Source organism: Cnephaeus nilssonii (genome assembly GCF_951640355.1).
Source record: "Cnephaeus nilssonii genome assembly, chromosome: 9".
Taxonomy (NCBI): domain Eukaryota; kingdom Metazoa; phylum Chordata; class Mammalia; order Chiroptera; family Vespertilionidae; genus Cnephaeus; species Cnephaeus nilssonii.
In genome coordinates, this window is record NC_137080.1 from 19364365 (window position 1) to 19392109 (window position 27745).

Here is a 27745-nt window from a genome sequence, read left to right on the forward strand (position 1 = left end):
TGCTACCATTTTTTGCAAAACTTTTTTTTTTAATTTTACTAAAGTTCACTTTATCTGTGTGTTGTGTTGTGTGTGTGTGTGTGTGTGTGTGTGTGTGTGTAGGGGGTTGTTTGTTTGTTTGTTTGTTTTTGTTAATCCTCACCTGAGGATATTTTTCCATTGATTTTTAGAGAGAGTGGAAGGGAGTGGGAGAGAGAGAAAAAAATTGATGTGAGAGAGACACATCGATTGGTTGCCTCCTGCACATGCCCCAACCAGGGCTGGTAATCCAGCCTGCAACCGAGGTACGTGCCTTGACAGGAATTGAACCTAAGATCTCTCAGTCCTCCAGCCTTTGTTCTATCCACTGAGCCAAACCGGCTAGGTTCATTTTTGCAAAACTTTGAGAACTTTCATAAATTAAACCTCTTACTGCCCCTGGGAAATCGCAAAATGCAAACAATTTCTCTAGCATCTCTAACCATGTTCTGTCCTGGCCAGACATTTAGTTCTATTTAAAATCCACTTTAATATTTTTTTAAAATGTAGATTCTTTGAGCATCTAGAATGCAAGCATTCTGGTACAAGATTTTAGAGCATTAATATAACTGCCAACTTGGACCTTATTCAAATTATTTTGAGGCAGTTTGTGATTCTTTGCTTCATTAACTATAGTTAGATTATTCCAATCTCTTTATTTAAAAAGAAGTCATATTTATTAGCATGTGCATACACATAAAAAATGAACTGTAAATCTATTTTAAGTTGCTCTAAATCTTGTAGTATCTTTTAAGAAACTTTTAATGTAACAGGTGCCATTTTTATTTGACTAAACATGGTATATCTTAACTATGAACACATGAAATTGATTCCATTGTGTCTAAATGGTATTTTCAAGTCTATATAAGGTGAAACTGTATGCGGATTCTCTTTGGGAGGTAAGGCTGTTTTGGGGTTCTGTTTTATTTTGTTGACAGTAATGTATGGTTCTGTGATTAACACCCATCTTTTTTGGTGATGACATATGGGAAAAGTTAGCATTTACTCTGCTTTAATGTTTTACTGGCATCTTTAGAGTGTTATAAAACAAGCATTTACTACTTAGTAGCTAAGCATTTCCCCCACTTTGTTTCTTTAATTAACATATTGATTTAAACCGAATCTATAGGATCAAGCTGATTGAGACAGACTGCCTGGGCCTCCGTTATTGCTACACTCCACACTTTTTCAGTAAATAAAATATGGACAAAACTGAAACATATAGAGACTGAAGAATTCATTAAAGACTTTTGGCAACAACATCTTAAAAATATTTCAAAAATAATTGTGCTTTATCGCTTCTTCTGTGCCATTGCCTGTAACGAGGGTTTTAAAAAGACCAAATACAGCTCTCTGATTCCCATTTAATGGAAGAAGTAATAAAGTTTAATTGTATATTTGAGCACAGGGTGTCACTTCCAGTACATCTGATCAATAATTCATTGATTGCCTTTGGCTCAAAGTAATATCTGAAAGAAAATGTAGCCAGAGGGAGTTTATCTAACAGTAGCTTCATCATCTCTATTAATTATGCTTTTCCCGAATTTGGATCATTAGGCTACCAAAGTGACAGCAGATGGTGAGCAAACTGGACAGGATGCTGAGAGGACCAACACAAGAGCGAACTCCTTAGGAGATTTCATTAAGGGACTTGTCCGGGATGCAGAAGGTATGACAAAGGCCACAATTTAATCATGATTTCTCCCAATAGAAAAACAGAAGGAGGGATTATACAGGACTGGACTTTCTCTAGCAAGAGATGTCACTTCTAAGTTTGAGAGTTGGATTTTATCAAGTTATTCAAGGGCATTATCTGCTGAGTGTTGAAGTAGTGACAACAGCCTGTAAATTTGTCTTTATGAGTGCAGATAAAAGTAAATTGAAGGCACTCCTTTAATAATACTTCACATTTTAAGGAGTGGCTATGATGATTAAGTAACTAATGGGCAAATTATGCTTTGTGGTTGTTTGTATTCAAATCTAGTTAAAAGATGTTTAATTTTTTAAGCTAATTTTGTCAATCTGCTCGGAACATTAAAGCAGCACTTTCATTTCTCAGAATGCCTTTAAAAACACTTGGTATGGTTTTAATGAACATCTGTTGCTGGGGATTTGGAGGTGCTGCCTTCCCTGGAGCTACAGTGCATTTAGCCCACAGTTCTCTCTCTAGGAGTTAGTTCTTGGCATCTGCCAATCTGATGGAGAATCAAAGTGGAAGCCATCTTTGGGCCAAAGCCCAGATTGAGAAACTCTTAAAGAAAACATCTAATAAAAAAAGTTAAAAAGCCCACTAGTTCCGAAATATCTATAAATATATAATAAACATGCACTTATGTTTAGAAAGTAGAAAAGGGCTTGGATAATTTTTGTGGTTTTGCTTTTTAAAATGGAAACATTCTTGTTGCTCTACAGTGCTCTGCATTTTAGGTAGTTTGCTTTGTAAGGCAGCCAAAGGAGGCAGCCCATGAGATAAACCTTCAAGGCAGATCCTGACAGGTCATACTTAGGGATCACTGGCCCACAAGAGACAGAAACTCCCAAAGATTCCCCACTGCTAGAAGCAACAGCATTTTAATCTGAGGCATAATCTGAGGCAAAACATGCCAGGATCTGAAAATGAAATTGTTCAACTAGAAAAATCTCGGTTAACTCCTGTGGTTAATCCTCTGCCTGATGAAGTTGTTGTGCTTTTCCTGGTTTTAGTTTTCATTAATGCTACTCGAAGTATCTACCTCCCCCGAATGAAATATATATATATAATCTCCCATTGCAGGTAGAGCTATTTCACTGTGCCTGCGTCTCTGAAGGCACTCGTCAATACTCCAGGAACTTTCCTTTTCCTTCTGCCTCAATCTCAAACACTCAACACCCAGAAACCTATCCTGGGAACCGACTTTTATCATTTCAATCAAACATTGGTGCCTAAGCATGAACGTTAATACATGTATCAGTACTGATTACTTCTCAACCTTGTTCCCCCAACCTCCCAGTTTGTGCACTACATAAAGGCCACCAGCAGGGGGCGGAGTGAAATGATATTTACCTCAGGCTTTGCTCACCATCCACAAGCGGTCCATCAGAGAAAAGGGCTCAGTGTCATCAAAGGTGTCTCCCCTGCCCTAAATTGGGCAGCAGTCAGGCGGTCTGGTTGTGGCTGTCCCAATGGGGCCCCTTTTTCTAATTCAAATGAAGTGCCGTGTGGGATAGCCGTGAGCCTGTACCTGGGGAATATGTGAACACTGCTCTCTTCTTCCAGCAGGTACTAATATAAATGGTTACAAAAATCATAACCATAGCCCTTCATAAAAGAACTTTGGCAGAATTAATCCAACTGTTAACATGTCATGGAAACTTAAATTTGAATATCCTAGAGTTAAACTAAACCCTGACTGAGATGTATATATGTACTTGGTAGTTTGGGGGGGGGGGGGTTTGTTAAAAAGAAAAGGAAACTTATCAAAAGCTGTAAGTGGGTAATACAACATATCCACACCCTTTTTTTCTCTTAAGATGATAATAATTGGAATAATCATCAGTAGTTTTAGGGTTTTTTCGTGGCAGCGAATGGCTGTGGGAGAAGTGAATGCTTCAGCCTGGCCTTATCTTTTTCTGTTTCATTTTTAGGTGGAACACCTTACTCATCCTATCTCCTACCATAAGTCATGGCCTCTTCGCAGATAATCAGTCCCTATTAATCTAAGGGATTCCTATCTCAGTATAATTTTTAAAGTGTGCGAAGCTATGACTTCTGATTAGATCATGAATTAACTATATTTTATTCCACACACTATTAGAATTAATGAGTGAACATATATAAACCCATTAGTGTTATGTCCTGACATATAATGGGACTTAATAAATGCTAGACGCCTCTATTTTCTGTATCTCAGATCACAGTAGCATTTGCCATTTGTGATAAATTTACCCATCAGAGAATACTTTCTTTTCAGGTTCATTGTTAAAAGTAGCTTTGCTTCTCCTGAGGAATTATTTTATTTGTACAATGCATATACTGTGTAACTCTTAAGTACCTCATTTCTGTCCTCTGCCATGCCTTGGCTACTCAGATGCTTAGTGCTAGATTTAAGATCCTCTGCACTAAATATCCTGGTATGCCTTTTTGGTCCATTATAGGAGCAGCCAAATCTACTATTGTTTTTCTTGAAGTCTAAGAAGTAGAAGCCTTCTTAGATTTAATTACCAGCATTCTAGCACTGTTCCCACATAGTCTGCTGGACCAAAGAGCTTTCAAATCAGTCAGTCCATGGTTAAACATGACACAGCCTCGGTAATATGTTACTAACGATAGGAGTGGTCTCTTGAGACGGTTCTTTGGCTTATGTCAAGGTATGAGTGTGAACCAGTTGACCAAGGTAGAGCCACCCTCACTACCTTCTAGAAATATAGCACCTAAGCAACAATGTCTACCAGAGGGTTAGGAATGGCCATATTTGTTTTTTAAAACACCTGATTCAAATTGTTCTGCCAATTCAACTGTGGCTAGTAAGGAATGAGGGGCTGACCGCAGCAACTTTCTAACCAAAGACATGTATCATGAAAAAAGAATTAGAAAGATGCATTTTGGAAACGGCCGAATCAGAGGTAGAAACTCAATCCCTTCTACTAGCCCAGTGATTGTCAAACCCTCTAGCATGCATCCAAAGCTCCTGGAGGACTTGGGGAAACATCGACTGCTGGTCTCCAACCCTGGAATTGTTAACTCAGTTAATTGTTAACTCAGTAGGCCTGTGGTGGGGCCTACATTTCTAATAAGTTTCCAGGTGATGCTGATGCTGCTCATTTGGGGACCACATTTCAGAGCCATTGTACCTACCCTCCATGTGACACTCACCATAGCTGCTCTTCTTGGTCTGCTGAGGTGCACCTGTTTCAAGAGCTCTGCCTATATTATCCTTGGAACAGCTCTTACCAATGCCAATCAGAAGAGTTTCTCTAGGAACAGAAATGAATTTCAGGACTCTTTATGTCTTAAAGAAGTCTTAGGATACAGCCTTGAATGGTAGAAATGCCTCTTGGCCAACCCACAGCCCTCATTCTAGGGGTTTTCATAGGTAATATTATAGAAATAAGAGTCTGACGGACTAAGGAGTTTTTAAAAAAATCTTTCAACTTGTTAAATTAATGTTCCATAGAACGCACTTCAGGGAAAGTTGGTCTAAAACTAATGGTAGAACTGCAAGAAAGTTTCCATTCACCAGTTTTTCAAATTTTTATTTGACATAGAATTCGTTTTTCAAATGAAATTTTCCCCAGAATACCAACCTATAAAAGAAAGTCTTGGCAGAACAGACATCATTTGTAATACCTGAAGCACATGGAGAATCCTAAATTTCCGAAGAGCACAATTTGAAATCCCATTTAATGCATAATAAACACAGACTCTTACGTTGGGTGTTCTTGCTGGAAGGTATCTTGGAGCCCTAATCTATAACACTCGTCCCTAGACCAGGGCTCCTTTCCTCACCCTTTAAAAGCATGAACACAACTGTGTTAAAGTACAAAGGCAGTTTTGTGTTTAGATATCTCATCACCGATAGTATTTCTGTACTCAGTATTTTAAAATAGACTGAATATGGTTGTGTCTTACCTGCTATGTAGACCTTTTGTTTTCAGCTTTCAAGTGTTATGCTACATGTCTCATTTTTTTTTACCCTTTATCCTGAAAAGGATTTGAGCTCTTTTTTTCCCCCTGTATTCCTTCCTTTTGAGGTAAAAATAAAAACAAAACACTGCTTTAATTACCTGCCCCCCAAAAGAAGCATATTATGGAGAAAAGTGTCACATTCCCCTGTTTGTTAAGGGTTGCTGTATTAACTGCCTCGGTTTCCCAGCAGGAACCCGTGGCAGACCACATTTCATTTGGAGACGGAGATCTTGGGGAAGAGCAGATACTGAGTGGCATTTTTGCAAGTGGCAGTTTTGTTTACTAATTTGCAAAATGTGTTTTATCCCTTGCAGCTGTAAATGAAAAAGCTAAAGAAGTAAATGAAACTTTGGGAATTCAAGACAAGGCCTTTGAGAGAAATTTGCCAGCGCTTCAGAAAGAGATTGATCAGATGATGAGAGAATTGAGGAGGAAAAATCTAGATGCACAGAAAGAAGTTGCTGAAGATGAGTTGGTGTGAGTAGATTGTCTATTATGTCTTCATTTCATAAACTGAGCTTTCCAAATTGTTTACCGTTTTATAAATTTTTCATCACATATATAAGATACTTTTCATTTTTATTTACTTAGTTATAATTTATCTTGCTCTAAAATGGGTTGAAAAAATGTTTTAGCCTATATATAAATAATCAAGTAATTGATCATTTCTGGTGCCGTCCCTTCTATAGTTAGGCATATGGGCTTGCTTTATTAATTGCATTTATTTGGAACTTTTAAACTATCAGTAGTTTTTTATTTTGATGAAATAACCTTTGATTAAATAAAGGTATGAATTTTACAGGCCATCCTATAGGTTTCGTCATCTCACGGAATGCTAAATAAGAGTCGTTAAGTAATAAATTCTTAATACTTTGAAATCAGGGTTGGGAACTTGAGGTTGGAAATAATAGTATTAGTGATTTTATTGATGCTAATTAACTCCTATGACCACACTCTCAATAAAAAAATACATTTTTACATTCATAGCTAACATCAAAGTGATGGGATTAGTAAGACTTAAATAATGTATACTAAACTAACAACATTAACAACATCTGAGAACTTGTTAAAAATCAAATGATCAAATCTCACCCCAAAACTACTGAATCAGAAACTTTGGGGATAGAGCTCAGCAATGTTTTGACAAACACTTCAGGGGATTGTGATGCCTATTAGTTTTAGAAATACTGTTTTTCAAGGACTTAGCCTTTCTTAAGGGCTGATATTTCCACTTTGGGAAAATTATAGCGTTAAACCCAGGAGACTCCTAGGTTACTTAGAAGAAAAAGAAAAGTAGATAAAAATCATGACTTCATACTTTATACATAGAGTTTTGTTCACAGTTTCTAACCAAACATAACAGTACTAGTATATTCATACCTTATATTCAAAGTAACGGAGGAAATGCCTCATTATGTTGAATCAGGTAGTATTTATTTTTTTATATGTGAAATAAATCACAAAACTTATTTTATCAGTCAAATTATGAGAAGGAGATCCTTTCCAATTGAAGTTTTATGTTACTAACAAATTACAAATGTGTGGGGATTTTGGAGTTTAATTTTAAATGTAAATGGCCGTGTCACTTGTCAGGTATCAGTTTTCAGCTTGGTTGAGCATATAGTCAGTCTTCTTTAAATATTGTCTTACTAGAGGCCCAGTGCATGAAATTCATGCACCAGGGGGCGGGGGTCTCTCAGCCTAGCCTGCACCCTCTCCAATCCAGGATCACTCTCACAATCCAGGACCACTGGCTCCTAACCGCTCAACTGCCTGCCTGATCACCCCTAACCACCTCTGCCTGCCTGCCTGATCGCCCCTAACCACTTCTGCCTGCCTGCCTGATCACCCTTAACTGCTCCCCTGCCTGCCTGATCGCCCCTAACCGCCTCTGCCTGCCTGCCTGATGTCCCTAACTGCTCCCCTGCCAGCCTGATCACCTCTAACTGCTCTCCCCTGCTGGCCTGATTGCCCCTAACCACCTCTGCCTCAGCCCCCACCACCGTGGCTTTGTCCGGAAGGACATCCAGAAGGATGTCCAGAAGATGTCTGGTCTAATTAGCATATTACCCTTTTATTAGTATACATGTTTCCATTATTTTAATATTAGCATCTCTTTGTAATAGAATCTAATACCCATAAACCCTGAGGAGGTGGCAGGGCTCATTATCTGTTGTTGGGGTGGGGGGTGCTTGCAGAGCTGCAGAAGGCCTGCTGAAGAAGGTGCAGAAGGTGTTCGGAGAGCCCCGAGGGAAGAATGAAGAAATGGAGAAGGATCTTGGGGCGAAATTGACAGACCACAAAAACAAGCTTGATGATGCTTGGGACCTGTTGAGAGAAGCTACGAATAAAACCAGAGAAGCTAATCGCTTATCTGCAGCAAATCAGCAAAACATGACTGCTCTGGAGGTGAGTCTGAGGGCTCTTTCATCTGTCTGTGGGGACGTGGGGTGGGGTGGAGATGACCGTGGCTGGCCAAGTTGATGTGCATTTATAGAGATTAGGAATGATAACTCTGAAAGGAGCAGAACAGATAATGATGATCTTTCTCCTTTTTAAATCATCAATCACTGTCCATAAAATGTAGATAATTTAAATGATTGAAGATTTTAAAAAAATAGTGCAATACAGTGGATGGGGCTCTTCACTAGTCTTAATGCCAACCGTGCCACCAACTATTCTATACACTAGAGTAATTATAGAGGCAAGCAAAGTACAGGCATGGGCAAGTCAATTACAGTCTCTAAGGATCAGTCCCCCAACACTACAGCAAGTCGCGGGTACCTTCAAGTACTAATAACACGATTTTATAATCTACCCAACCTAAGCCATACACCATTGTTTAGATATCTGATTGCCATAAATCACAGAAGTGCAAGTATTTTCTCATGGAATTTGGACACATGTGGAACAGCTCACTGAGAGACCAGAGCTTTGGAAGATTTTGAGTCCCTTTCTTTTTTGCAATGTGTTCTATGAATCAGTCTCTCTCTCTCTCTCTCTCTCTCTCTCTCTCTCTCTCTCTCTCTCTCTCTCTCTCTCTTGCCGAGAACCAATTCCAGCATGTAATAATTACAAGAGTTCCGTCAAAAGGTTAATGGGACTTGGGCGGCTCAACAAGGGTGAGCCACATATGTAATTTACCTGTTGGAAATGGCTAAATGGCATTTCCCCCAAACCTGAATGGGATTGTTAACTGCCAGACAGCTCAGGGTATTTTATTGCCTCCTGTTGGCCAAACACCTGAACAGCTGTAGGCTATTCCTGAAACTGACAATCTCTATAAACCCTTTGAAGTGTATATTTCCACCTTGCCTTAGGACAGGTTGTGCTGAATAAAAGCGCGGGTCCTTGGTCAAGGTAGAGTCTTCAGTTCCCTTCAGTTGAAGCTCCTCTGACCCCCAATGCCTTTCAAAACTATCTTTCGTCTTTGGACTCTTTAATCATCTATGCACAGCCCCTTTCTCCAGAATGCTGAACCCTTTGTAAGGCTGGGAAAAGAACCCCGGCATTATGGTGCCCTAACGAGGGACACCAACAATTATGGTGCCTGAACAGGAGACCCAACATTTATGACGCCTTAACGAGGGACACCAACACTCTCTCATCTCTATCTCATCCTCTCTGTTACTACTAACCATGGCAAATTGATCACTTTTCCCAAGAGTACATTTAGTACATAGAACACGACAAACCTGTATTTGGTATTTAAAAATCGACAACAGCTCTTTTCTCCCCAGAAACAAACTTAACCTTTGCTGTTTTCAAAGTACTTGATCCCTTGCAGATATGAAAAGACAGACCACAATCTTAACATACAATCTCACCTTCAACTGTAACTAAACATACCCTGGCATATATGTGGAATGCTAATTGAACAAAACTAATCTGGATTTTTTTGTTTTTTATCTACTCATTTCTGTCCATTCTACTTTGGATTAAGCAGAGGACAAATTAAGTTTTTAAAGGTTTTTTCCCCCCCAATCTCTCTCCTGGGACTTAACCTTGTCATTTTGATAGAAGATTGAAGAGGCTCACTTTTCCTTAACTGATGTATCTAATCTGAACCAATTTGGAGTCTACTGACGTGCTGGCAGTATTAAAGAAAAAGCACCGTCTTGTGAGGCAGGATGCTAGACCGTCTTCATGTCGGAGGCCCCGGCATGATTCATCCCGCTCCATCACACACCAGTGGTGTGACTAACCCGGAGGTGCACCCCTTCATTTTATGGCAACAGTTTAAGAAATTAAAATTACCTGTGTGGAAAGTATAATAAGTATCTAGAAAGTATTTCAGGAAGAGTTATAGTGGCACAGTAAATGGTGCTTTTTAGCTATTCCTTCCTTTTAGTCAGGTTTAAAACTAGGAGCCATAATTTTTGTCCCCCCTTGCACCCCGCACCCCGAGATGCCTGGAGCTTATATAGTCAGTTCTGTAGTTCTAAGTGGTCCTTTTCATATTTTCATTTCATATGCCACCCTTAGGTAAAGGCTTGTTCAAGACTTACTGGAGTAATTAGAAAAACTGATGCAATTAACATGGGAAGGCACAACTTGTTTAAGGCTGTTTGCCAAGGCTGATTAGAGGTGATTCCCAAGGTTGGTGCTAGACTGGCTAGAAAGGAATGACCTGGAGAGTTTGTGAAACAGACCAGTTCTGTGGACTCACACTCAGACCGAGTTGGCTGGTCTAGGATGTGGCCCAGGGTCCATATTCCAAAACTTTCCCTGGGTTAATTAGATGTGCACACAGGTGTGAGAACAACCTATACATTGTATCCATATGATTGAATAATGAGCTGAATTTTTAAAATAAATAACTTCATTGTGTCTATGCCCGCTAAGAAGGTAAAATACTAGTAAGACCCAGCTCAAATGTGTTTTTTGTTTATTTTTTAAAAGGTAAATGTGTAATTTTTATTATTAAAAACATTTATCAAGCTCCTGCTAAATTCAGGAGATGTGCTGAATACAGAAATCGTTAATGCTAAGTACTGGTCCTCATTGTATGATCCTTGGAATGGCAGCATTAGCATCAGTTAGAACCTTGTTCAAAGTGCAGAATCTCAAGCCCCACTCAAAACTATCAACAGAAACTGTGAGTAGTGCTCAGCAACTGGTGTCTTAAAATTCCTCCAGTTATTCAGATTCAGTCTTCAGTTTAAGAACCATTGATATTTAGAATAAAAACCGTTTTTGATGACTTTAGGTGACTTGTATTTATTGGGAGGCACACACAAGTACCATTCTATACACTAGAGTAATTAATTATAGAGGCAAGCAAAGGAAGGACATCTCCATCACCCTGGGCTAGGATGGGTTCACAGAGGACCTGACATGTGTGTTAAGTCCTACAGGGTAGGCACTAGCTAGTCAAAATAGAAGGCAAAGAACATTCCAGAAATAGGGGGAAACAATACCAAGGCACAGAAAAAGAAAAAAAAAAAGATAAAATATTTGGGGAAAATTCAGTGGTTTGATAGGGTTGGAATGAAAACTGCATGTGAACCAATGAGGGGATAGAAAGCCAGCAAAGATAGCCAGACCTTGAGTTGAAAGAGAATTTCATTCTAAGACTAAGCCAAGGAGTTTTGTTTTTTTCCCAAAAGTTAGTGGTACACTGAAATAGTGGAGTCATGGACTAAAATTACAGTTCTGGGATTTGTGAGTGGTTCATGTAAACTAGAGAATCGGTTTTGTATTGAAAAATAGTGTGGTATAAGGCTAGGAAAATGGGCCAGCGTAGTATTTAAAGTCTGTCAGACATCTACCATGTGATGGTGCTGTTGGTAATCAGGGTGACTGAGGTTGCACAGAAATGACTCCTGGCCTCATAAAATGTACAGTCTCCTAAAAATTCAGGCATTTTAACCTTTCACTACATGTACTCCTTTGATTAATAGAGGCTGGAAGAATCACAGAAATGATGTCATCATAGCAGAAATTGAGAGAAGTTGGTATAGAGCAGCTTGGGCTCAAACACAGGGCTCTGAAAGTGTAAGTTGATCTTAGGAAATGTCAGAGAGAGCAGTAAAGCTCAGTCATAGGCTGCATAAAAGTCTGTAGGAGATGATGGTTCTGGAAACAGTATTTGGAGGCAGATCATAGAAGGCTTTGAATGCAGCCTTCTAGAAGACAACTGGGTTAGAAGGGCATTTCCAGCAATGGAGAGAAGGCAGAGGGACTTTGTGCCAATGGGCAAAGAGAAGGTGAGCAATTCAATTAAACAAAGGAGCATGTCCTTATAACCTTATAAAAGGAAGGATTGCAAAGAAAATAAATAGTGACTTGCTAGATAAAGGATTGACTGAAAGACAGCTTTTGCTGGCTTTTAAACCAACCCAAACATGCATCATCCCTCTCTCGCACACACACACACACAACACATACAAAAGGTTTTTAATTTACTGAGCTCTGGAATCAATTAAGATCTAATTAGAAGTTAAAAGTAGAATTATAATCAACTTTAGTATTCAAACAGAATCACTCAATTATCCCTATGGCATACTTTGGGAGGATAATTCTGTATAAATGGGCCTCCTTTTAGTTCCTTAACCACTAGAATCTTTCTATCTTGGGAATTTTATATCCTACATCATTCTCTATTCGTTCCCTCTATTTATTTACTTTTATGTCACTCATCATTGCTTAAAAATATACATTTATTCTCTCATTCATTTTCTCCCTCTTCCAGATAAGCCATGAGGAGTGCATCTTCTTATCTACTCTATTCCCTTGGCCCACAACAGTGTCTGCCATAATTTTTTTTCCCAATGAATAAATAAAGTGCCATGAAACAAACACACAAAAAAGTCATATGTTGGCATGGTCGGTGTTGCTCAGTGGTAGAGTGTTGGCCTGCACACCCAAGTATTGTGGGTTCAATTCCCACAAAGGCACGTACCTGGGTTGCAGGTTCATCCCCTGGCCTCAGTCAGGGCATGTGTGAGGCAACCAATTGATGTGTCTCTCACATCAATGTTACTCTCTTTCTTTCTCTCTCTCTCTCTCTCTCTCTCTCTCTCTCTCTCCTTCTCTTTCTCTCCCTCTCTCTTTCTCTCTCTCTCACACCTTCCCTCCCTTCCATTATCTCTAAAAAAATCAATGAAAAAAGTATCTTCAGGTGAGAATTAACAATGAAACAAATAAACAAACAAAAATTATTAAAAAGTCATATGTATACTTTTATTAATATTTAGATCCTCCAAATATGCATTTTTTTCTTTGGCTTAAAACTAGATTCTGTCAGTGTCTAATCTGAAAGTTAGCCACCTCTGAAATCTCCTGACTCTCCAGCTCATTACTTCTGCTTTAGTATGATAAAGAACACATTCTGATCTTGCATAACAGTTGGTTCCCTAAAGTGACTCAAATGGAGCTTTTACAAAGATTCTAACTCGCTACTTAATTGAAACCAAAATGTGTGCAGCTCTTCCTAATGTACATGTGGAAATATTCTCCCTCCCACTGGCACAGCATTGTCAAGTACCTTGATTCATTAATACAAACAAGCCATGTTGAAAAAAAGTCTTGAATGTCTGTACATGGTATAACTTTTAATCAGTGCATGCAAAAGCTAAGGTCTATGGTTATGTAAAAATATGTCAAACTCTTGGAAGATAAAATATGACTTGTTATCAGGAGCATCAGGACTACCCCTATATTTATTGTCCCTGAGGAGGGAATGACATATGGAAACTCCCTCTGTTTTAGCCAGTGATGGGAGTAACTGATGAGCCAAGTGTCACCGTTCAAGTTTCAGGAATGGACCCTAATTTCATTTATTCATTCAAGCATATTTATTGAGGAGACTCTTCTAGGTATTGGAAATACAATGATATATAAGACTGTTTTATGGACTTTCTATTCTAGTGAGGAAGATAGTCACTAAAATCAATAAGTGAGTAGTATATAAAATGGCCATAAACTCTGGAGCATGGGCTAATATAATAATAAGTGATATGTTTAGTGACATTACATACTGCATTCAATACGTTATCCTCTATCAGCTACCTACAGTTCAGCAGGCTGTGGTTTCCACTAGTCCCTATATATGAATATTGTGATGAATTGTTGTTGCTGATTTTCATTAAATAATATGCACAATTAAGATGGTTTCATCTATTAAAAAATAAAATAATATTATCTACCTTTAGTTGGTTTGTGGCCATCCAATAGAATATAACTCAGATAAATGGGTGCTAAGAAGAACAAAATAAGATAATATGATAATAGTCAACAATTACATCATGTTTACTATATTCCAGGCAGTGTTCTAAGCTAGTTCTCAAATTTTACAGTGTATATCACCTGGAGTTCTTATTAAATGCAAATTCTGAGTTGGTAGTTCCCAAAAGGCATTGAGATTGCACATTTCTAACATGCTTCTGCATGATGCTAATGCTTCAATGGGCCACAGTTTGAGTAGCCAGGGACAACACATTTCACATGAGGCTAAATTACTTGCCCAGGTTTCATACCTTGTGACAGTGGGCAGGGCTTGGATCCCAGCCAAAGCAGGCTGTAGCCTGAATAACTGTCTGCTAGTATATAGAAAATAACTGAGATAAAGATGAGTGCTATTTTAGGTAGGTGATCAGGGGAGTGACCATCAGCAGAAAATGAAGGAAGAAGCAAGACAAAGAACTGGGGAAGGGCACAAGGTTAAGGGAACTGCAAGTGTAAAGGCTCGGAGGCAGGAACAAGGTGTATGTACCTGGTGACACACTGAAGTGTTTGGTGAAAAGGCAGGGAAAGAAGGGTGTGAAATTAGTGCTTTCCCGGTGCAAATAAGAAATGCCATTTCTACAATTAGAGAGTCAGTGCTTTCATAGCTCAAGACCCAGGCTGTATCATTACATAGACCAGGGTTCGGATCTTAACTACATTGTGCTAACTGTGCGGCCTTGGGAAAGTCACAAAACTTGTTCAATTTTCTATTCTTTTTTCTTTACTTTTTATTATTAAATTTATTGGGATGACATTGGTTAATAAAATTCTATAGGTTTCAAGTGTAAAATTCTATGACACATCGTCTGTATATTGCATTGTGTTTACAACCCAAAGTTAAATATTCATCCATCACCATATATTTGACCCCCTTTACTATTTACTACTCCCTCACTTCCCTTTCCCTCTGGTAACCACCATATTTTTATCTCTGTATGAGTTTTTGTTTTTTTCTTATTTATTCCTATTTTTTTAAAAGGTGATAAACACAGTACCTATAGAGTTAGTGTAGAATTAAGTAAGAAAGGCTTATAAACTACCTGACACATTATTAAGGTCAAAATGAATATATAAAGTAACATTATTGTTAATGTAAAAGAAAATAAATGGCAGAGGCTTAAAATTATAATTGATGCAGTTAAATCCTCAGATAAAAAGGTGATTGGAAGAATACAAAGGAGTCAGAAGTAAAAGAAAAGAAAAAAAAAACAGGCAAAGTTATGCTCCAAATAAAGAAATAGCACTATTTCTCTCTCAATGATTTTACTCTTCTAAGTTCCGAATGAGTTTCATGTAGTGTTGAGACAAGCTATTAGTTTCAAAGAAAATTTAGAGTCTGCTCTCTTCTTATGAGAGTTTCCATTAAGTTTATTCTTCCATGTGATAGTTTCTCTCTTTTAAAAAAAGTACTTTTCCTAAATTCCCTTAAAAATTCAATTTCTTTCCATTTTTTACAGACCTCCCAGAGAATAAATCTGCTTATGTATATGCTCACAAAATACTCATTGGCACATAGATTCTGGAATTCAACATCCAGTTTCAATGTAATTCATTGTGATACCACATATTCAGTAATACATACTTAGCACTTACATTTTAGTTAAAAAATTATGTTCAGCCTGGCCAGCATGGTTCATTGGTTGAGCATCAACCTGTGAACCAGGAGGTCACTGTTCAATTCCCAGTCAGGGCACATGCCAGGTTGCAAGCTCAATCCCCAGTGATGGGTGTGCAGGAGGCAGCCAATTGATGATTCTCTTTCATCATTGATATTTCTCTCTCTCTCTCTCTCTCCCTCTCCCTTCTTTTTTGAAATCAATAAAAAATATATTTTAAAAAATGGATGTTCATCTTGCTTAAGAAATAGTTTTTAATTCCTCAGCTACCATCACATAACTTTTCTTCTCTCGGATGACTTTCTCACAATGGGATGAAGAAAGTACCTTACAGGCATTTAAATAAAACAACTCTTGGAGGATTGGCTAAGTAGTTCATATTACTCTCAACCAGCCTCATTGTCAGCATGGCATACCTTATTTGCAACGCCTTTGTTCAGACAGCTCAGGGAAGTCGGGATAGGGTTTTACCTAAAAGCATTTTGATGGTAACTTCATGCTGTCCTACAGGAAAAGAAAGAGGCTATTGAAAGTGGAAAACGACAAACTGAGAACACTTTAAAAGAAGGCAATGACATACTTGATGAAGCCAGTCGTCTTGCAGATGAAATCAACTCAGTCATAGATGTGAGTATTTGATTAAACCCAAAATAAAAAGAAAGATGGTAATGGCCTAGGCTTTCACAGATGGGAATCAATGAGAAGTCTCAGTAATATAAGCAAATGCTAACGTTTTCTTCTTGTTTTTGCATTTTTCTATTGTGACTGTGCCCCCACCTATTGGCAACAATTAGAACTTCAAAAATTTCTCCCAATAGATAGTAATGTCTGTGTGAGGATAATCATCCATTCCCACCAGCCTGAATTTTCTTTCACACTGAAGAAGGACATTGCTTGTTGCTAGGACGACACTTACAATCTGCTTCAATATTCATATAAAGTTAGTTAAAAAAGAAATTTAAGTCTACAAACAGACTTTTAACATACCATCTAACGCAGTGGACACTGTGATATATGGTGATATAAACATAAATGGTCTAAAAGATTCTAATGAGGATCATTTGTACGTTTATACCTGTGAAGTAACATTTTTTTTAAGATACTTTGGTTCTTCTTGATGTAAATTGGCTTCCTATATTTCCTAATCTCTTTCATTAAATAACAGCTTTTATTCTCCATTTTCTTTGTGCTATGTTAGTAAATTTGAACTTCTTAAAAACCTAAGGATGCGTAATTATATCTCAGAGAGTAATTAGTAAATGAGTGAAGGCTTGGATCCACTTACTTAAAACACCCTCTTTTCTCTACATAACAGTATGTTAAAGACATTCAAACTAAATTACCACCCATGTCTGAAGAGCTGAAAGATAAAATAGATGACCTCTCCCGAGAAATGAAAGACAGGAAGCTTGCCGAGAAGGTGTACCAGGCTGAGAACCATGCAGCTCAGTTGAATGCCTCAGCTGCTGTCCTTGATGGGTATGTCATCTGTTGTTGGAAATGTCGATGTAACTTGACACTTGCCCAAAAGTTTTGACTAACAAAAATGGTAGACAGTCGCTTTCAAATTTTGATTTCTGTAATTATGAATGTACGAGCTACATGGCCTTCTGTGGAAGAGCCTAATTAGGGTGGTCTGGGCAGAGCTCTACTGGAGCCGCATCAAAAGTCCAAGTTAAAAGCAGATTCAAATATGGCTTGGTAGGGAGTGAGCATAGCCCCAGGCTACACTTAGGAAAAGTGGGTTTTGTTCTTTTTTGGAGAGCACAGCGGTTGCCTTATTAGCATTTTAAATAATAATATATAAATACACATTCTGCTTCAAATTTCAGTCTTATATTTTTAATGGAATGCAAACTATACATTGTTAAAAAGGTGGCTTTTGAAAATGTGGCCCAACATAAGGACTTAAGTCTTTCTTTTCAGACTCCAGGGAGATATTATACATTCCTTTGTGATTCTTAAAAGGGTCAAAGGAGGGAGGGGCAAATGGTGAGGTGTGTTTGACTTATGGACAGCTTTCTAGGTTAAACTGGGATGCTTCCCTATAATTACATAGGTGCTTTAGCCCCAAGAATCATTTTCCCAAACAGATCTGTATTTAATATATGACATGTGTAAAATTCTGTTCCAATATGTAATACTCATTGATACAAAGGAAAATGTAAATGTTTGAAGACCCAGGGCACGGTTCATGGACAGTGAATTTTATAACAAACTTTTGCCAATTTAGCATGAAGGAGGGCAGTAGATGGAACAGTAAGCTAGAAATCTGTAGATGCTGGCTCCAACTCCTTAATTGGCAAGGACTTGGAGCCAACATGTTGGACATGTGACCTGAAACAGTTATTTAACTTTCTGAGATTCATTCATTTTCACCTGGGAAATACACCTACCCTAGAGAGACTTTGTGAAATTCATTCCAGGAATGTGGTACAAGTGCTCTGAAATGTGCAGCGTGATGATGAAAGCACCATCTCACTGCACATAGTTGCCTGGTGCACATGGTTACAGAAGCTGTGGGCGGTGCTATGGGTATTTAATAATATATTCATATTATTTCATAGCTGAATTATTTAGGAAGATGAGTTTAAATTGAAAACTATACCATAATACAGTAATAGATAGCCCACTATGACTGGAATTATCATGATTATATCGGCCATGGTTATTTGGAAGCCATATGTATTGTAAGTACAGGATGTTCTTCATTTGACAATCAAATGCTCTTTTATTGGGTAATTCCAACAGAATCCTTGATGAGGCTAAAAACATCTCCTTCAATGCCACCGCAGCCTTCAAAGCTTACAGCAATATTAAGGACTATATTGATGAAGCTGACAAAATTGCTGAAGAAGCCAAAGGCCTTGCACATGAAGCTACAAAACTGGTAAGAAACAAATAGAATTATTTATGCACTGAGACTGGAGGTCCAAGTGTTTGAATAAGTACCTAAATTTCTCTAAAGGCGATCTGGAAAATCCTAGTAAAATAGAATCTTTGTTTTGAATTATTTTCAAAGGCTCCTTTTACATTTTACTCAAAACAAACTCTCAGCGTACTGTAATCATAGCAGAACTCTTCTGCCACCTACCACTTACTACTGATAAAGGTCTTGAAATTCCCACAGGTGCCAAGGAGGTCTGTGCCACCAAGTCACAGAAAAAAAAATGGTCAAAGAGGTTGGGCAGCAAAATTTATCACTATTATTCCAAATGTCATCAGCAAGAAGGTGCTTTGAAAATTAACACATTGCTCATAGTTGCACACAAGTTGGTTATATGTGAAGTTTGACTACAAAGTGCATTTGTTGCAAAACACATCGTATCATATGGTTCTAAACTATTTACACTGTTTTTGTCCATTGAAACCTTTGCCTTCAAAGCAACCCTTGGCTGCTGTTATTGTTCAAAATAAACTTGGGTTTCCAAGTATATTTAACACATTATCTGAGTATCTTCAGTAGTGGCAACTCTTTATCCTTTACATGGAGCAACATTTTGTAAATATGTTATATGATAAGCTGTGGAACTATTTTAGGTTTTAAAAAAGCATTTCATAGGAAGCATATGATGAATTTAAATGTGCAGGACCATTATTTACTCTTTGGTTTCACATAAAATCTCCTCAATACATCAAAATTTCAGGGAAAAAATAACTCAATTCAACATTTAACTGCAAATTAATCATAAATAATTGATGTTAAAGAAACAGATCATTTTTGTTTTGTTTTGTTTTTGTTTGTTTGTTTTTTGTTTTGATATTGGGCACAAGTGCTTTCTTGGATCTCAGGAATATTAGAGATATTCACCACAACCTTAGAGGGTTTATTTTGTGGTCATAATGAAAACATCATATTCTATCAGCAATTATTACAGTTTGGTTTCTCTGGAATGAGTTCCACTGATGCCATTATATTGTTCATTTATTACTCAAAATAGTGATATAATTATTGCAGAAACTTCTTTATGCTTAGTAATTCTCTTAAAATGAACCCATTTAAAAAATCTAAACTAAATTCTTTATCCATATCCTCATAGATAATTTTCTATTTTAAAAAAGACTCTAACTTTTAAGGTCAGCATTTTCATCTGACCTATGTTTTACTGAATGACCATTTTCAGCATCAAACTCAGTGCCTGGCAAATAGCAGGCACTCATGAATGGATAAAAAAATGAATGAGTGAATGTCATTCTAATTGATGTTTTTCATGCCTTTTACAATCTCTTGTACCAATAAAAATCTCAATCTTTCTATTGTGATTGCGTTAGCCTTATATACTTCTAACATTTTATGTTATAGAACTGTTTAATTTCACCCAAATTTCATACTATCACTTTACACTTAGGAGACTCTCAATTTTATGCTTCCGTGAAATATGTGCTTTTCCTCAGCATTGTGTTTATATATGATAGGCTAGCCTACCTCAAACATAGAGCTAGGATGAGTTGTAATGCATGGCAACGCATCCCCTTGTCACCAGGATTCCTTCTCTCTTTCAATAAACGATGCAAAAAATAATTAAATCTCTGAAAAATTACAAAGTAAGTGCTAAAGAGAATCACTGAGTTACTAAAGCGCTCACAGCAAGCACAGAGAAGACTGGTCTGTCCCATAAAGTGATGTTTTCAGTTGGAAAAGGTTGGGGGCACATGCTATCGGGTTGCCAGTTGCTCTGCGCAAGAGTGAAGGAGCGAGGGGCACTCAGGGAATTATCCATTTTTATTCCCATGAATGACTGCCACCCTCTTCCTTACCCGTTGTTTCTGAGACCTGGCCTTCTTCAGACTCTCTGTGCCTCCTGCCTGGCTTATGCCCACTGAACAATGTGAGGCTACAATAAGTGCAAAGATGGAAGGGGGGTAAGTCTGGGAAGACTCATGTCAGGTGGTTCAGGGAGGTGTCCGTCCTGCTAAGTGCAGACTCCTCTGCTGAAGTCACACATTTTCTTTTCTCTTCTCTTTACTCCATCAGAGTTTAGTTTCCCACTGAACTTCCCTGCACAGCAACTCTGTTTTATTTAGTCTCTTGGTGCTGTTTTCTGAAAACAGCCCTTTTGCTCAAAATGCCAATTTTAAATTAAATACTCCATATTTCTGAGGAGTCTTTTGTTTTCTTCTTGTATATTTTACTTCCTCGTGAAAAGGTTAAGTTCAGGGCCTCCGCTGACTCATGTAGTTATTGAGTGAGTGTGGTGAGCAGTGCTCGGGCCATTGCTTTTCAATGGGAACCTTTGGGTCAGACCTGAACTCACTGCCCAGCATCCCCCCCTGGGAAAGATGCTGAGCATCTCTGCTTGCTCCCAGCTCATGCAATCTCTCCCAGGCCGGCTGCCAGCCTTTCACTGCTTGGTGACTGTGGAGTTTCGTTTTATTTCTACTTCCGTTTCTGTAAAATGTGCTTAATTTAAAGACAGATCTTCTAATTCCCAAATTCTGACCTGCTATCTTCTTCATTCAATTCAGAAAAGAATGTCTTTAAAATTTAACGTCAGAATAGACCTCCACCGGACAGACACATGGATAACCACAAATGACCCCTTGAGTATTTCCCTCTCACTATTTCACACACTAGTCCACACTGTTCATAGAGGTAACACGTGGTAAATAGCAGCTGATCACTAAATGTAGATAACCCCTGCCATCTCCAAACACTGATGCTGGGATCTAGAATGGCAGCATGCTCCACATTTTCAGGACTGTTAAGATATGTATATCTCCACAAAAGGTAGGAAATTTGAACAGAGAAGAACATTTCAAAGGAAAAATAAAATTATTTTCTCTAGTTAGTTTGAGATAATGCCTATACATCTGTTTGACTATGGAATGTCATGTAGGATTCTTTTTTCAATTGATAGGAATTAAATTCTAGTGGTATGCTGGAATTTCTGAAATAAAATTTGAGAGAGAAGATAGCAGGTCAGAATTTGTAAATTAGAAGCTCTGTCTTCATATTAAGTACATTTTATAGTCTATTTTGATCCCTTCCTTGGCTTAATTCCTATAATATTATCTCCCAAACTTAGAACTTAACTTTTTCATCTAATTTTATCTTCAATCTTCAATTACCTCAGATGATATCTTCCTCTTATCATTGACACAGTTAGGATGCTAATAAAAGATGCTAATGAACTACTTATTGATAACTATGAGATACTATTCATACCCACATTTTCAATTTCTCTTTAGAATTTTACCCACATAGTTAATGTACTTGATGTGTAAATAGCATTATGAAACCCAACCCACAAGACAATCAGAGATGAATAAAATTTTAACCTATGGTTAACCTGCGATAATCATTTATGTTTGTTATTTGTCATGCTAATAAAAATAATGCTTTCCAACTTTTACCTGCATAACTCATATTTTTCTTTATAGGAAATGTTATTTTCCTTCCTATTACTATTCTCTTCTTTAATATTATTAATATCATTCCTAATAATTGCTTTTCCTTATTAGTCTTTGAGTCCTTATAGTAGCAAGATTCTTTTGACACCACTACTATTAGTTAGCAAATCAGATAGTTAAACAATGTAAATCTTGCAAAAGTGTGATTAAACATTAAGGCATTTCTTATGCGTGTTCAACTAGAAATATGGTAATGTATTCTCTCAGCCTGTCTTATTTAATATTTGCCTTATGTAATTGGATGAACCAAAATACATAAAGAATACTTGCAAGGTCATTTGTGAGTTTTTATTTCCTACATAAAAAAACTGGGCAAATATTAGCAGAGTACATATTGCATTCAAAAGACCCAATAAAATATAGTCAGTCAAATTGTAAACTTGTATACCTTCTATTTCAGTCTGTCATCCACTACTTAGAAGTCATCCACACTGTAATTTTGATTTTTTATTAATATTTATAAAAATTGGAATTTACATTTTATACCAGTGTAGTACTAATGGAAAAAATGATATAAAGCCATAATTGATATAACTGAATTTGCTAAGAAAACTAGTAAGCATTTCTTCCTCTCCTTCTCCTTCTCCTTCTCCTTCTCCTTCTCCTTCTCCTTCTCCTTCTCCTTCTCCTTCTCCTTCTCCTTCTCCTTCTCCTTCTCCTTCTCCTTCTCCTTCTCCTTCTCCTTCTCCTTCTCCTTCTCCTTCTCCTTCTCCTTCTCCTTCTCCTTCTCCTTCTCCTTCTCCTTCTCCTTCTCCTTCTCCTTCTCCTTCTCCTTCTCCTTCTCCTTCTCCTTCTCCTTCTTCTTCTCCTTCTCCTTCTCCTTCTCCTTCTCCTTCTTCTTCTTCTTCTTCTTCTTCTTCTTCTACAATTCAGCAACTTAACTACAAACTGAGTATTTCACACAATAGCAAATATGAAAAAGTCAGTGAGTCTCTAAGTAACCCCCCAAAAATATTGAATCTGTGTGTAAAAGTAGTGTTCATTAAGCCACCCTAACTTTAGTAATTTTCTTTGTACAGGATACATTCATTTGACTCCATTTTAAAAAATCTTTTGGAAACAGAGAAGCAGACTTCTATTTATGATCCAGCATTTGGCATATCTAAAAATTCAGGGCAACAACTATTAAAAAATTAAAGAATTTGTATCATTACTCAGAAACTCTTCGAGATGCTGCTATAACACAACATAAACATAAGTTTGAACTAATATTATTCACAGCATCAGTGCTCTCAGGCCTGCTGTTAGGTTTTCCACCTGCAGTGGAAAAAGTAGGAGATGAAATTGCCATGTTGAGTTTGATTCTACACATTAACTGGAAAGAAAGCCTATGACCTCTGAGGACATTCTCTAACTCAGTAGATACTTCTCTGTTGACTCAAAATCAAGAATCCTTGTATAGTCCAGCCATCCTGCCCCCAACAGCTTATCTGTTCCCTGCCTCTTGGCAGCAAGCTGGTGGCCCCCATGTGTGCTGGAGCAATGGCTGTCACGCAGCAGTGGGTGAAACCTGTTCTCACTTAGTGACATATTTTTAAACCCTCTTTTGATTGTCTTTCTTGGTGTTCTCATCCGGCTGAATATTCAGTCCCTGATTCTAAATTTTCATGATTTTGAGGATTTCCTGTCCCATCCCTGAGTCTCCTCTGTGTGCTAATTGGCTTCCAGTCTTCCAGAGACTCATCTACTGTAATTCTTCTTCCATGTTAGGACTCAGTGTGCGAGGCCAGCACTAATACAGCCTTTCAGCAGATTTCAGACCAAAGCCATCACTTTTTTTAAAAATGTAATAAATTAGGTTAATTTTTAAAATTATATCAAAGTGTGTTAATGCTATCAGATGAAGACAGATGCTTCAAACAACCTGCCTTAAATTATATCTTTAACACAACTAAAGGGTTTATAATAAAAAAAACTGGCTTGTTTCTTTACTCATTTTTAATCACTATTTTATTTTACTATCCTGTAGTACTTTTAAAACATAGGTTATAGTAAAGTACATTTAAAATCAATACATAGTGATTTTCATATTTTAAATTGTGTGACCTTTTTTAATCATTACAAAAGCAGTTCATGTCTATTACAGGAAAATAGGAAATACAGACAGTAAGAGGGAGAAAATATAAAATGTGAATAATCCCACCAATCACAAATAAAAATTTTTATAATGTTTTTTCTCTGTCCATACTTTTCTCATGCAAAGGGTAATAATTATATAACTGTTTTATAGCTTAATCTATCAATTAATATCACATGCACATTTTTATATTCTCAAAACATTCTTAAAATGTACATAATCTGGATTCCACTATTTCTTCTGAGAATTTATTTTATTATAGTAAGAAAGTTATCTCTGATTTTATCAACAGTCTAACGTACCAAATGTAAATTTATTTGATGTATATTATACATAAACATATTGCAGCTAATGGCCAGACCTTACATATACCCATGCACATTTTGAACAGTTTTCTTTATTAAAAATATTTTAAATTTAAGATCATATAAGTGATATATTATCTCAGCATATTATACCTTTTGGAAATATTTAAGACTTATCCTATAAAATAAATTATTTGGTAATGGAATAGGTCATAAACCATGCTATTGAATTTTCAGTTACAACTTTCTTTATAAAGCAGAAACAAAAACAGAAATATTCTGGCCCTGGCCAGTGTGGGGCTAAGTTGGTGGGAGCATCATCCCAAACACCAAAAGGTTATAAGTTTGATTTCTGGTCAGAGCACATACCTAGGTTGAGGGTTCAATTCTCAGTCAAGGCACATGTGTGAGGCAACCAGTCTCTCTCTCTCTCTCTCTCTCTCTCTCTCTCTCTCTCTCTGTTTCTCTCTCTCTTTCTCTCTTTCTCTCTCTCTCTCTCTGGAATCATTTAAAACATAAACATGTTTTTAAAAAAGAAACATTCTGCATTTCTCCTTAGGGCCAAATCTTTCCATGAATTTAGAAAATTTAGCTCTAATAGATTATTTGAGGAACAATTTAAAAATAATAAAATATAATATAGAAAGTAATATAAACAATAACTTTTCAAATTACTTACTTAAATAATAAATCACTTGGGTGCAGGTTTACCAACCTGATAAACTTAACTTCAGGTCTCTTCTTTACATCTTATGTCCCTAATGGAGCCCCTTCTGACAGCAAAACACTTAAATGTTTTCATGCTCCATGTGGCAGTAATCATTCTCTTTATAAAGGATTTTTTGTTTATCTATTCATTCCACTATAGTACCATTAGGAGAGGCAGAGTCTTTGTATCTCTGAATAATCAGCGCTCACTCTGGTGCTTGAGGCAGCTATACACTTTTATTGGGTAAATTAATCAATTCATTCATCTGTTAATCAATGACATGATGACTTAACAGGAGTTACTATAAATATTTAGCAAACAGTAGGAAGAGCAAAACTAAGATGTATCAAAAGCCAGTTATGTGCCGAGCCCTCTGTTAAATCTTTATAGACATGTTTTCCTGTATATTTCCTTCTCTAATGATCTTACATTAGCTCACATTTTTTATAAATTATTGTTAACTAATAACATACAACAACCTACATATAATCATATTCTATTATGTGTGACATAATGAAAGTTTTTATCTAATTGATATATATATATAAATATTACATATATACACACAGAGAGAACTTATAAAATACAATCTCTAAAAAAAGAAACAGTGCTTTGCAACTCTAAAACCTCATTTATATTTTACATACACTACAGACACAGCTCAGAAACTCAGACGTGATGCTTATGAATATGTATGAAGCATAATTAGCTGGGAAAATGCTGCTTCATCACCTCTTCTGATATTGTTGATGTGCTTCAGTGCCTTACTAAGCATTGTTGGAAAAGGAGCTCTCCAAATTCCAATGAGTTGAAACTGTTCTGTTCATCTATAACATGTTAGTGTTCTCCATTCTGTGATCATATGAAAGGCTTGTCTTTTAAACCTGGATTGATGGCTGTATGCCATCAGCTCTGTAATGTTTTGAAGTGCTTCTTAAAACATTGAAACCTGTCTTCTTCCTCCACGTCTCTTGAACCCAAACATCATACTTCCGCTGCTCTTGCCTGAGGTTACAACTCTCTTTTTCTGTCCTATGCCAGTGATTTTCAATCTTTTTTATCTCATGTCACACATAAACTACTGGCACACCAAACACTATATTTTTTGCCAATATGACAAAAAAAAAATAAGTATGATTAATTTACACCAGATGGCTATTGTTATGTCCACTATTGTCATTTTTTTTATTTGACAATCTAAAGTGGTCAGTGACCCTGACGAAATAGTCAGGTGTTGCATGTTTTAAAAATTCATACAGGACACCAGGGTCCCATAGCACATTGGTTGAAAATCGCTGGCCTATACTATTAAAATAGCCAACTGATCTATCCTTGTCCTCACACACAGCTGCACAATCCATCATCCTGGACTAACTCTGATGGTACACACCTACTCAGAAACTTTCACTGGCTCAACATTGCTTATTGTCCAGTTTCCTTAGTCTGACATTTAAACTGTTTTGATATTGACTCTAATCTCCCTAACAGCCTAAGCTCTACTACACCTTGCCCTTTAAAAACTCCACAATCCTTTGCAACTGAAATACTTGTCTTCCATCCACACATCAAAATTCCCTACCTTCCTGTCTTTCCTGACCTTGTTGCTACTGTCCCCTTATATCTGAACAAGGAGTGATTGAATAAGGATCCAGGAAGAAAACACTGGCTTCCTGAAAAAACAAAAAAGACAAGACGTCTGGAAGCAAAAGGCAGGCGATGTTCATAAATGCTAGAAGATAGGAACTTAGCAGCAGGAACCTGTGTCAGCAGATGGACTTCAGTCAGAGCTCAGCCATGTTGTTGGATGAGGGGACAAAGGTCCAGTGGGAGATCAATAAGTTGATAATCATCCCATCAGACTAATCAGAAAAATTCAGGAAAATCAGCAATATGTAGTATCAGGAATAAAAGGTGTGAAATCACTACAGCTTCTGCACAGTAAAGGTTAATGAGAATACTATAAACAATTTGATGCCAAAAATTCAATAATTTGAATGAAATGGACAAATTCTTTGAAAAGCACAAACTATCAAACTCACTCAGAAATAAATAACTCAAATAGCCCTGTATTCCTTAGAGAATTTAATTTGTACTTAAAAACCTTCACACACACACACACACACACACACACACACACACACACACACATTCAGGTCCAAATTACTTCACTATTAAATTCCAATAAACATTTAAAGAAGAAATAATAATTTCCTCAGAGAATTGAAGAGGAGAAAATGCCTCATCTCATTCTGTGAGGCCAGTTACTCTGATACAAACCAGACAAAAATATTACAAAAAAAGGAAATTTATAGACCAATATTCCATATGGACATAGATACAAAAATTCTTGACAATGTTAGATCATATCCAACCACTTATTAGCTACACACTAAGGGATTTTTTGTGTGCAAATTACTTATTTGATAAAGGATTTGTATCAGGTCATGCATAAAGATCTTTCAAAACTCAATAAGAACAAATAACCCAATAAAAAATTGGACAAAAGATTTAGACAATTCACCAAAGAAGATGGTAAATAAGCACATGAAAATATGCTCCACATTATTAGTTACAAAGAAAATACAAATTAAAACAAAAATAGTGTACAGACCCAACATAACATTTACCATCTTAACCATTTCTAAGTGTACAATACAGTAGTGTTAAATATATGCACGTCTTTGTAAAACAGATTTCTATACTCTCATCTTGCAA

General features: G+C 37.0%; 1 protein-coding gene across 1 annotated transcript in view; it reads left to right on the forward strand.

Annotated features, from left to right (window-relative positions):
- LAMA2 (laminin subunit alpha 2) overlaps positions 1 to 27745 on the forward strand; it is a 485095-nt gene that overhangs the window by 371622 nt on the left and 85728 nt on the right. Inside the window, exons 35-40 of the mRNA XM_079780407.1 lie at positions 1576 to 1687; positions 5998 to 6160; positions 7882 to 8092; positions 16039 to 16155; positions 16844 to 17007; positions 18280 to 18418. Of these exons, the coding sequence (XP_079636533.1) occupies positions 1576 to 1687; positions 5998 to 6160; positions 7882 to 8092; positions 16039 to 16155; positions 16844 to 17007; positions 18280 to 18418 (906 nt within the window). The remainder of the gene's footprint in view (positions 1 to 1575; positions 1688 to 5997; positions 6161 to 7881; positions 8093 to 16038; positions 16156 to 16843; positions 17008 to 18279; positions 18419 to 27745) is intronic.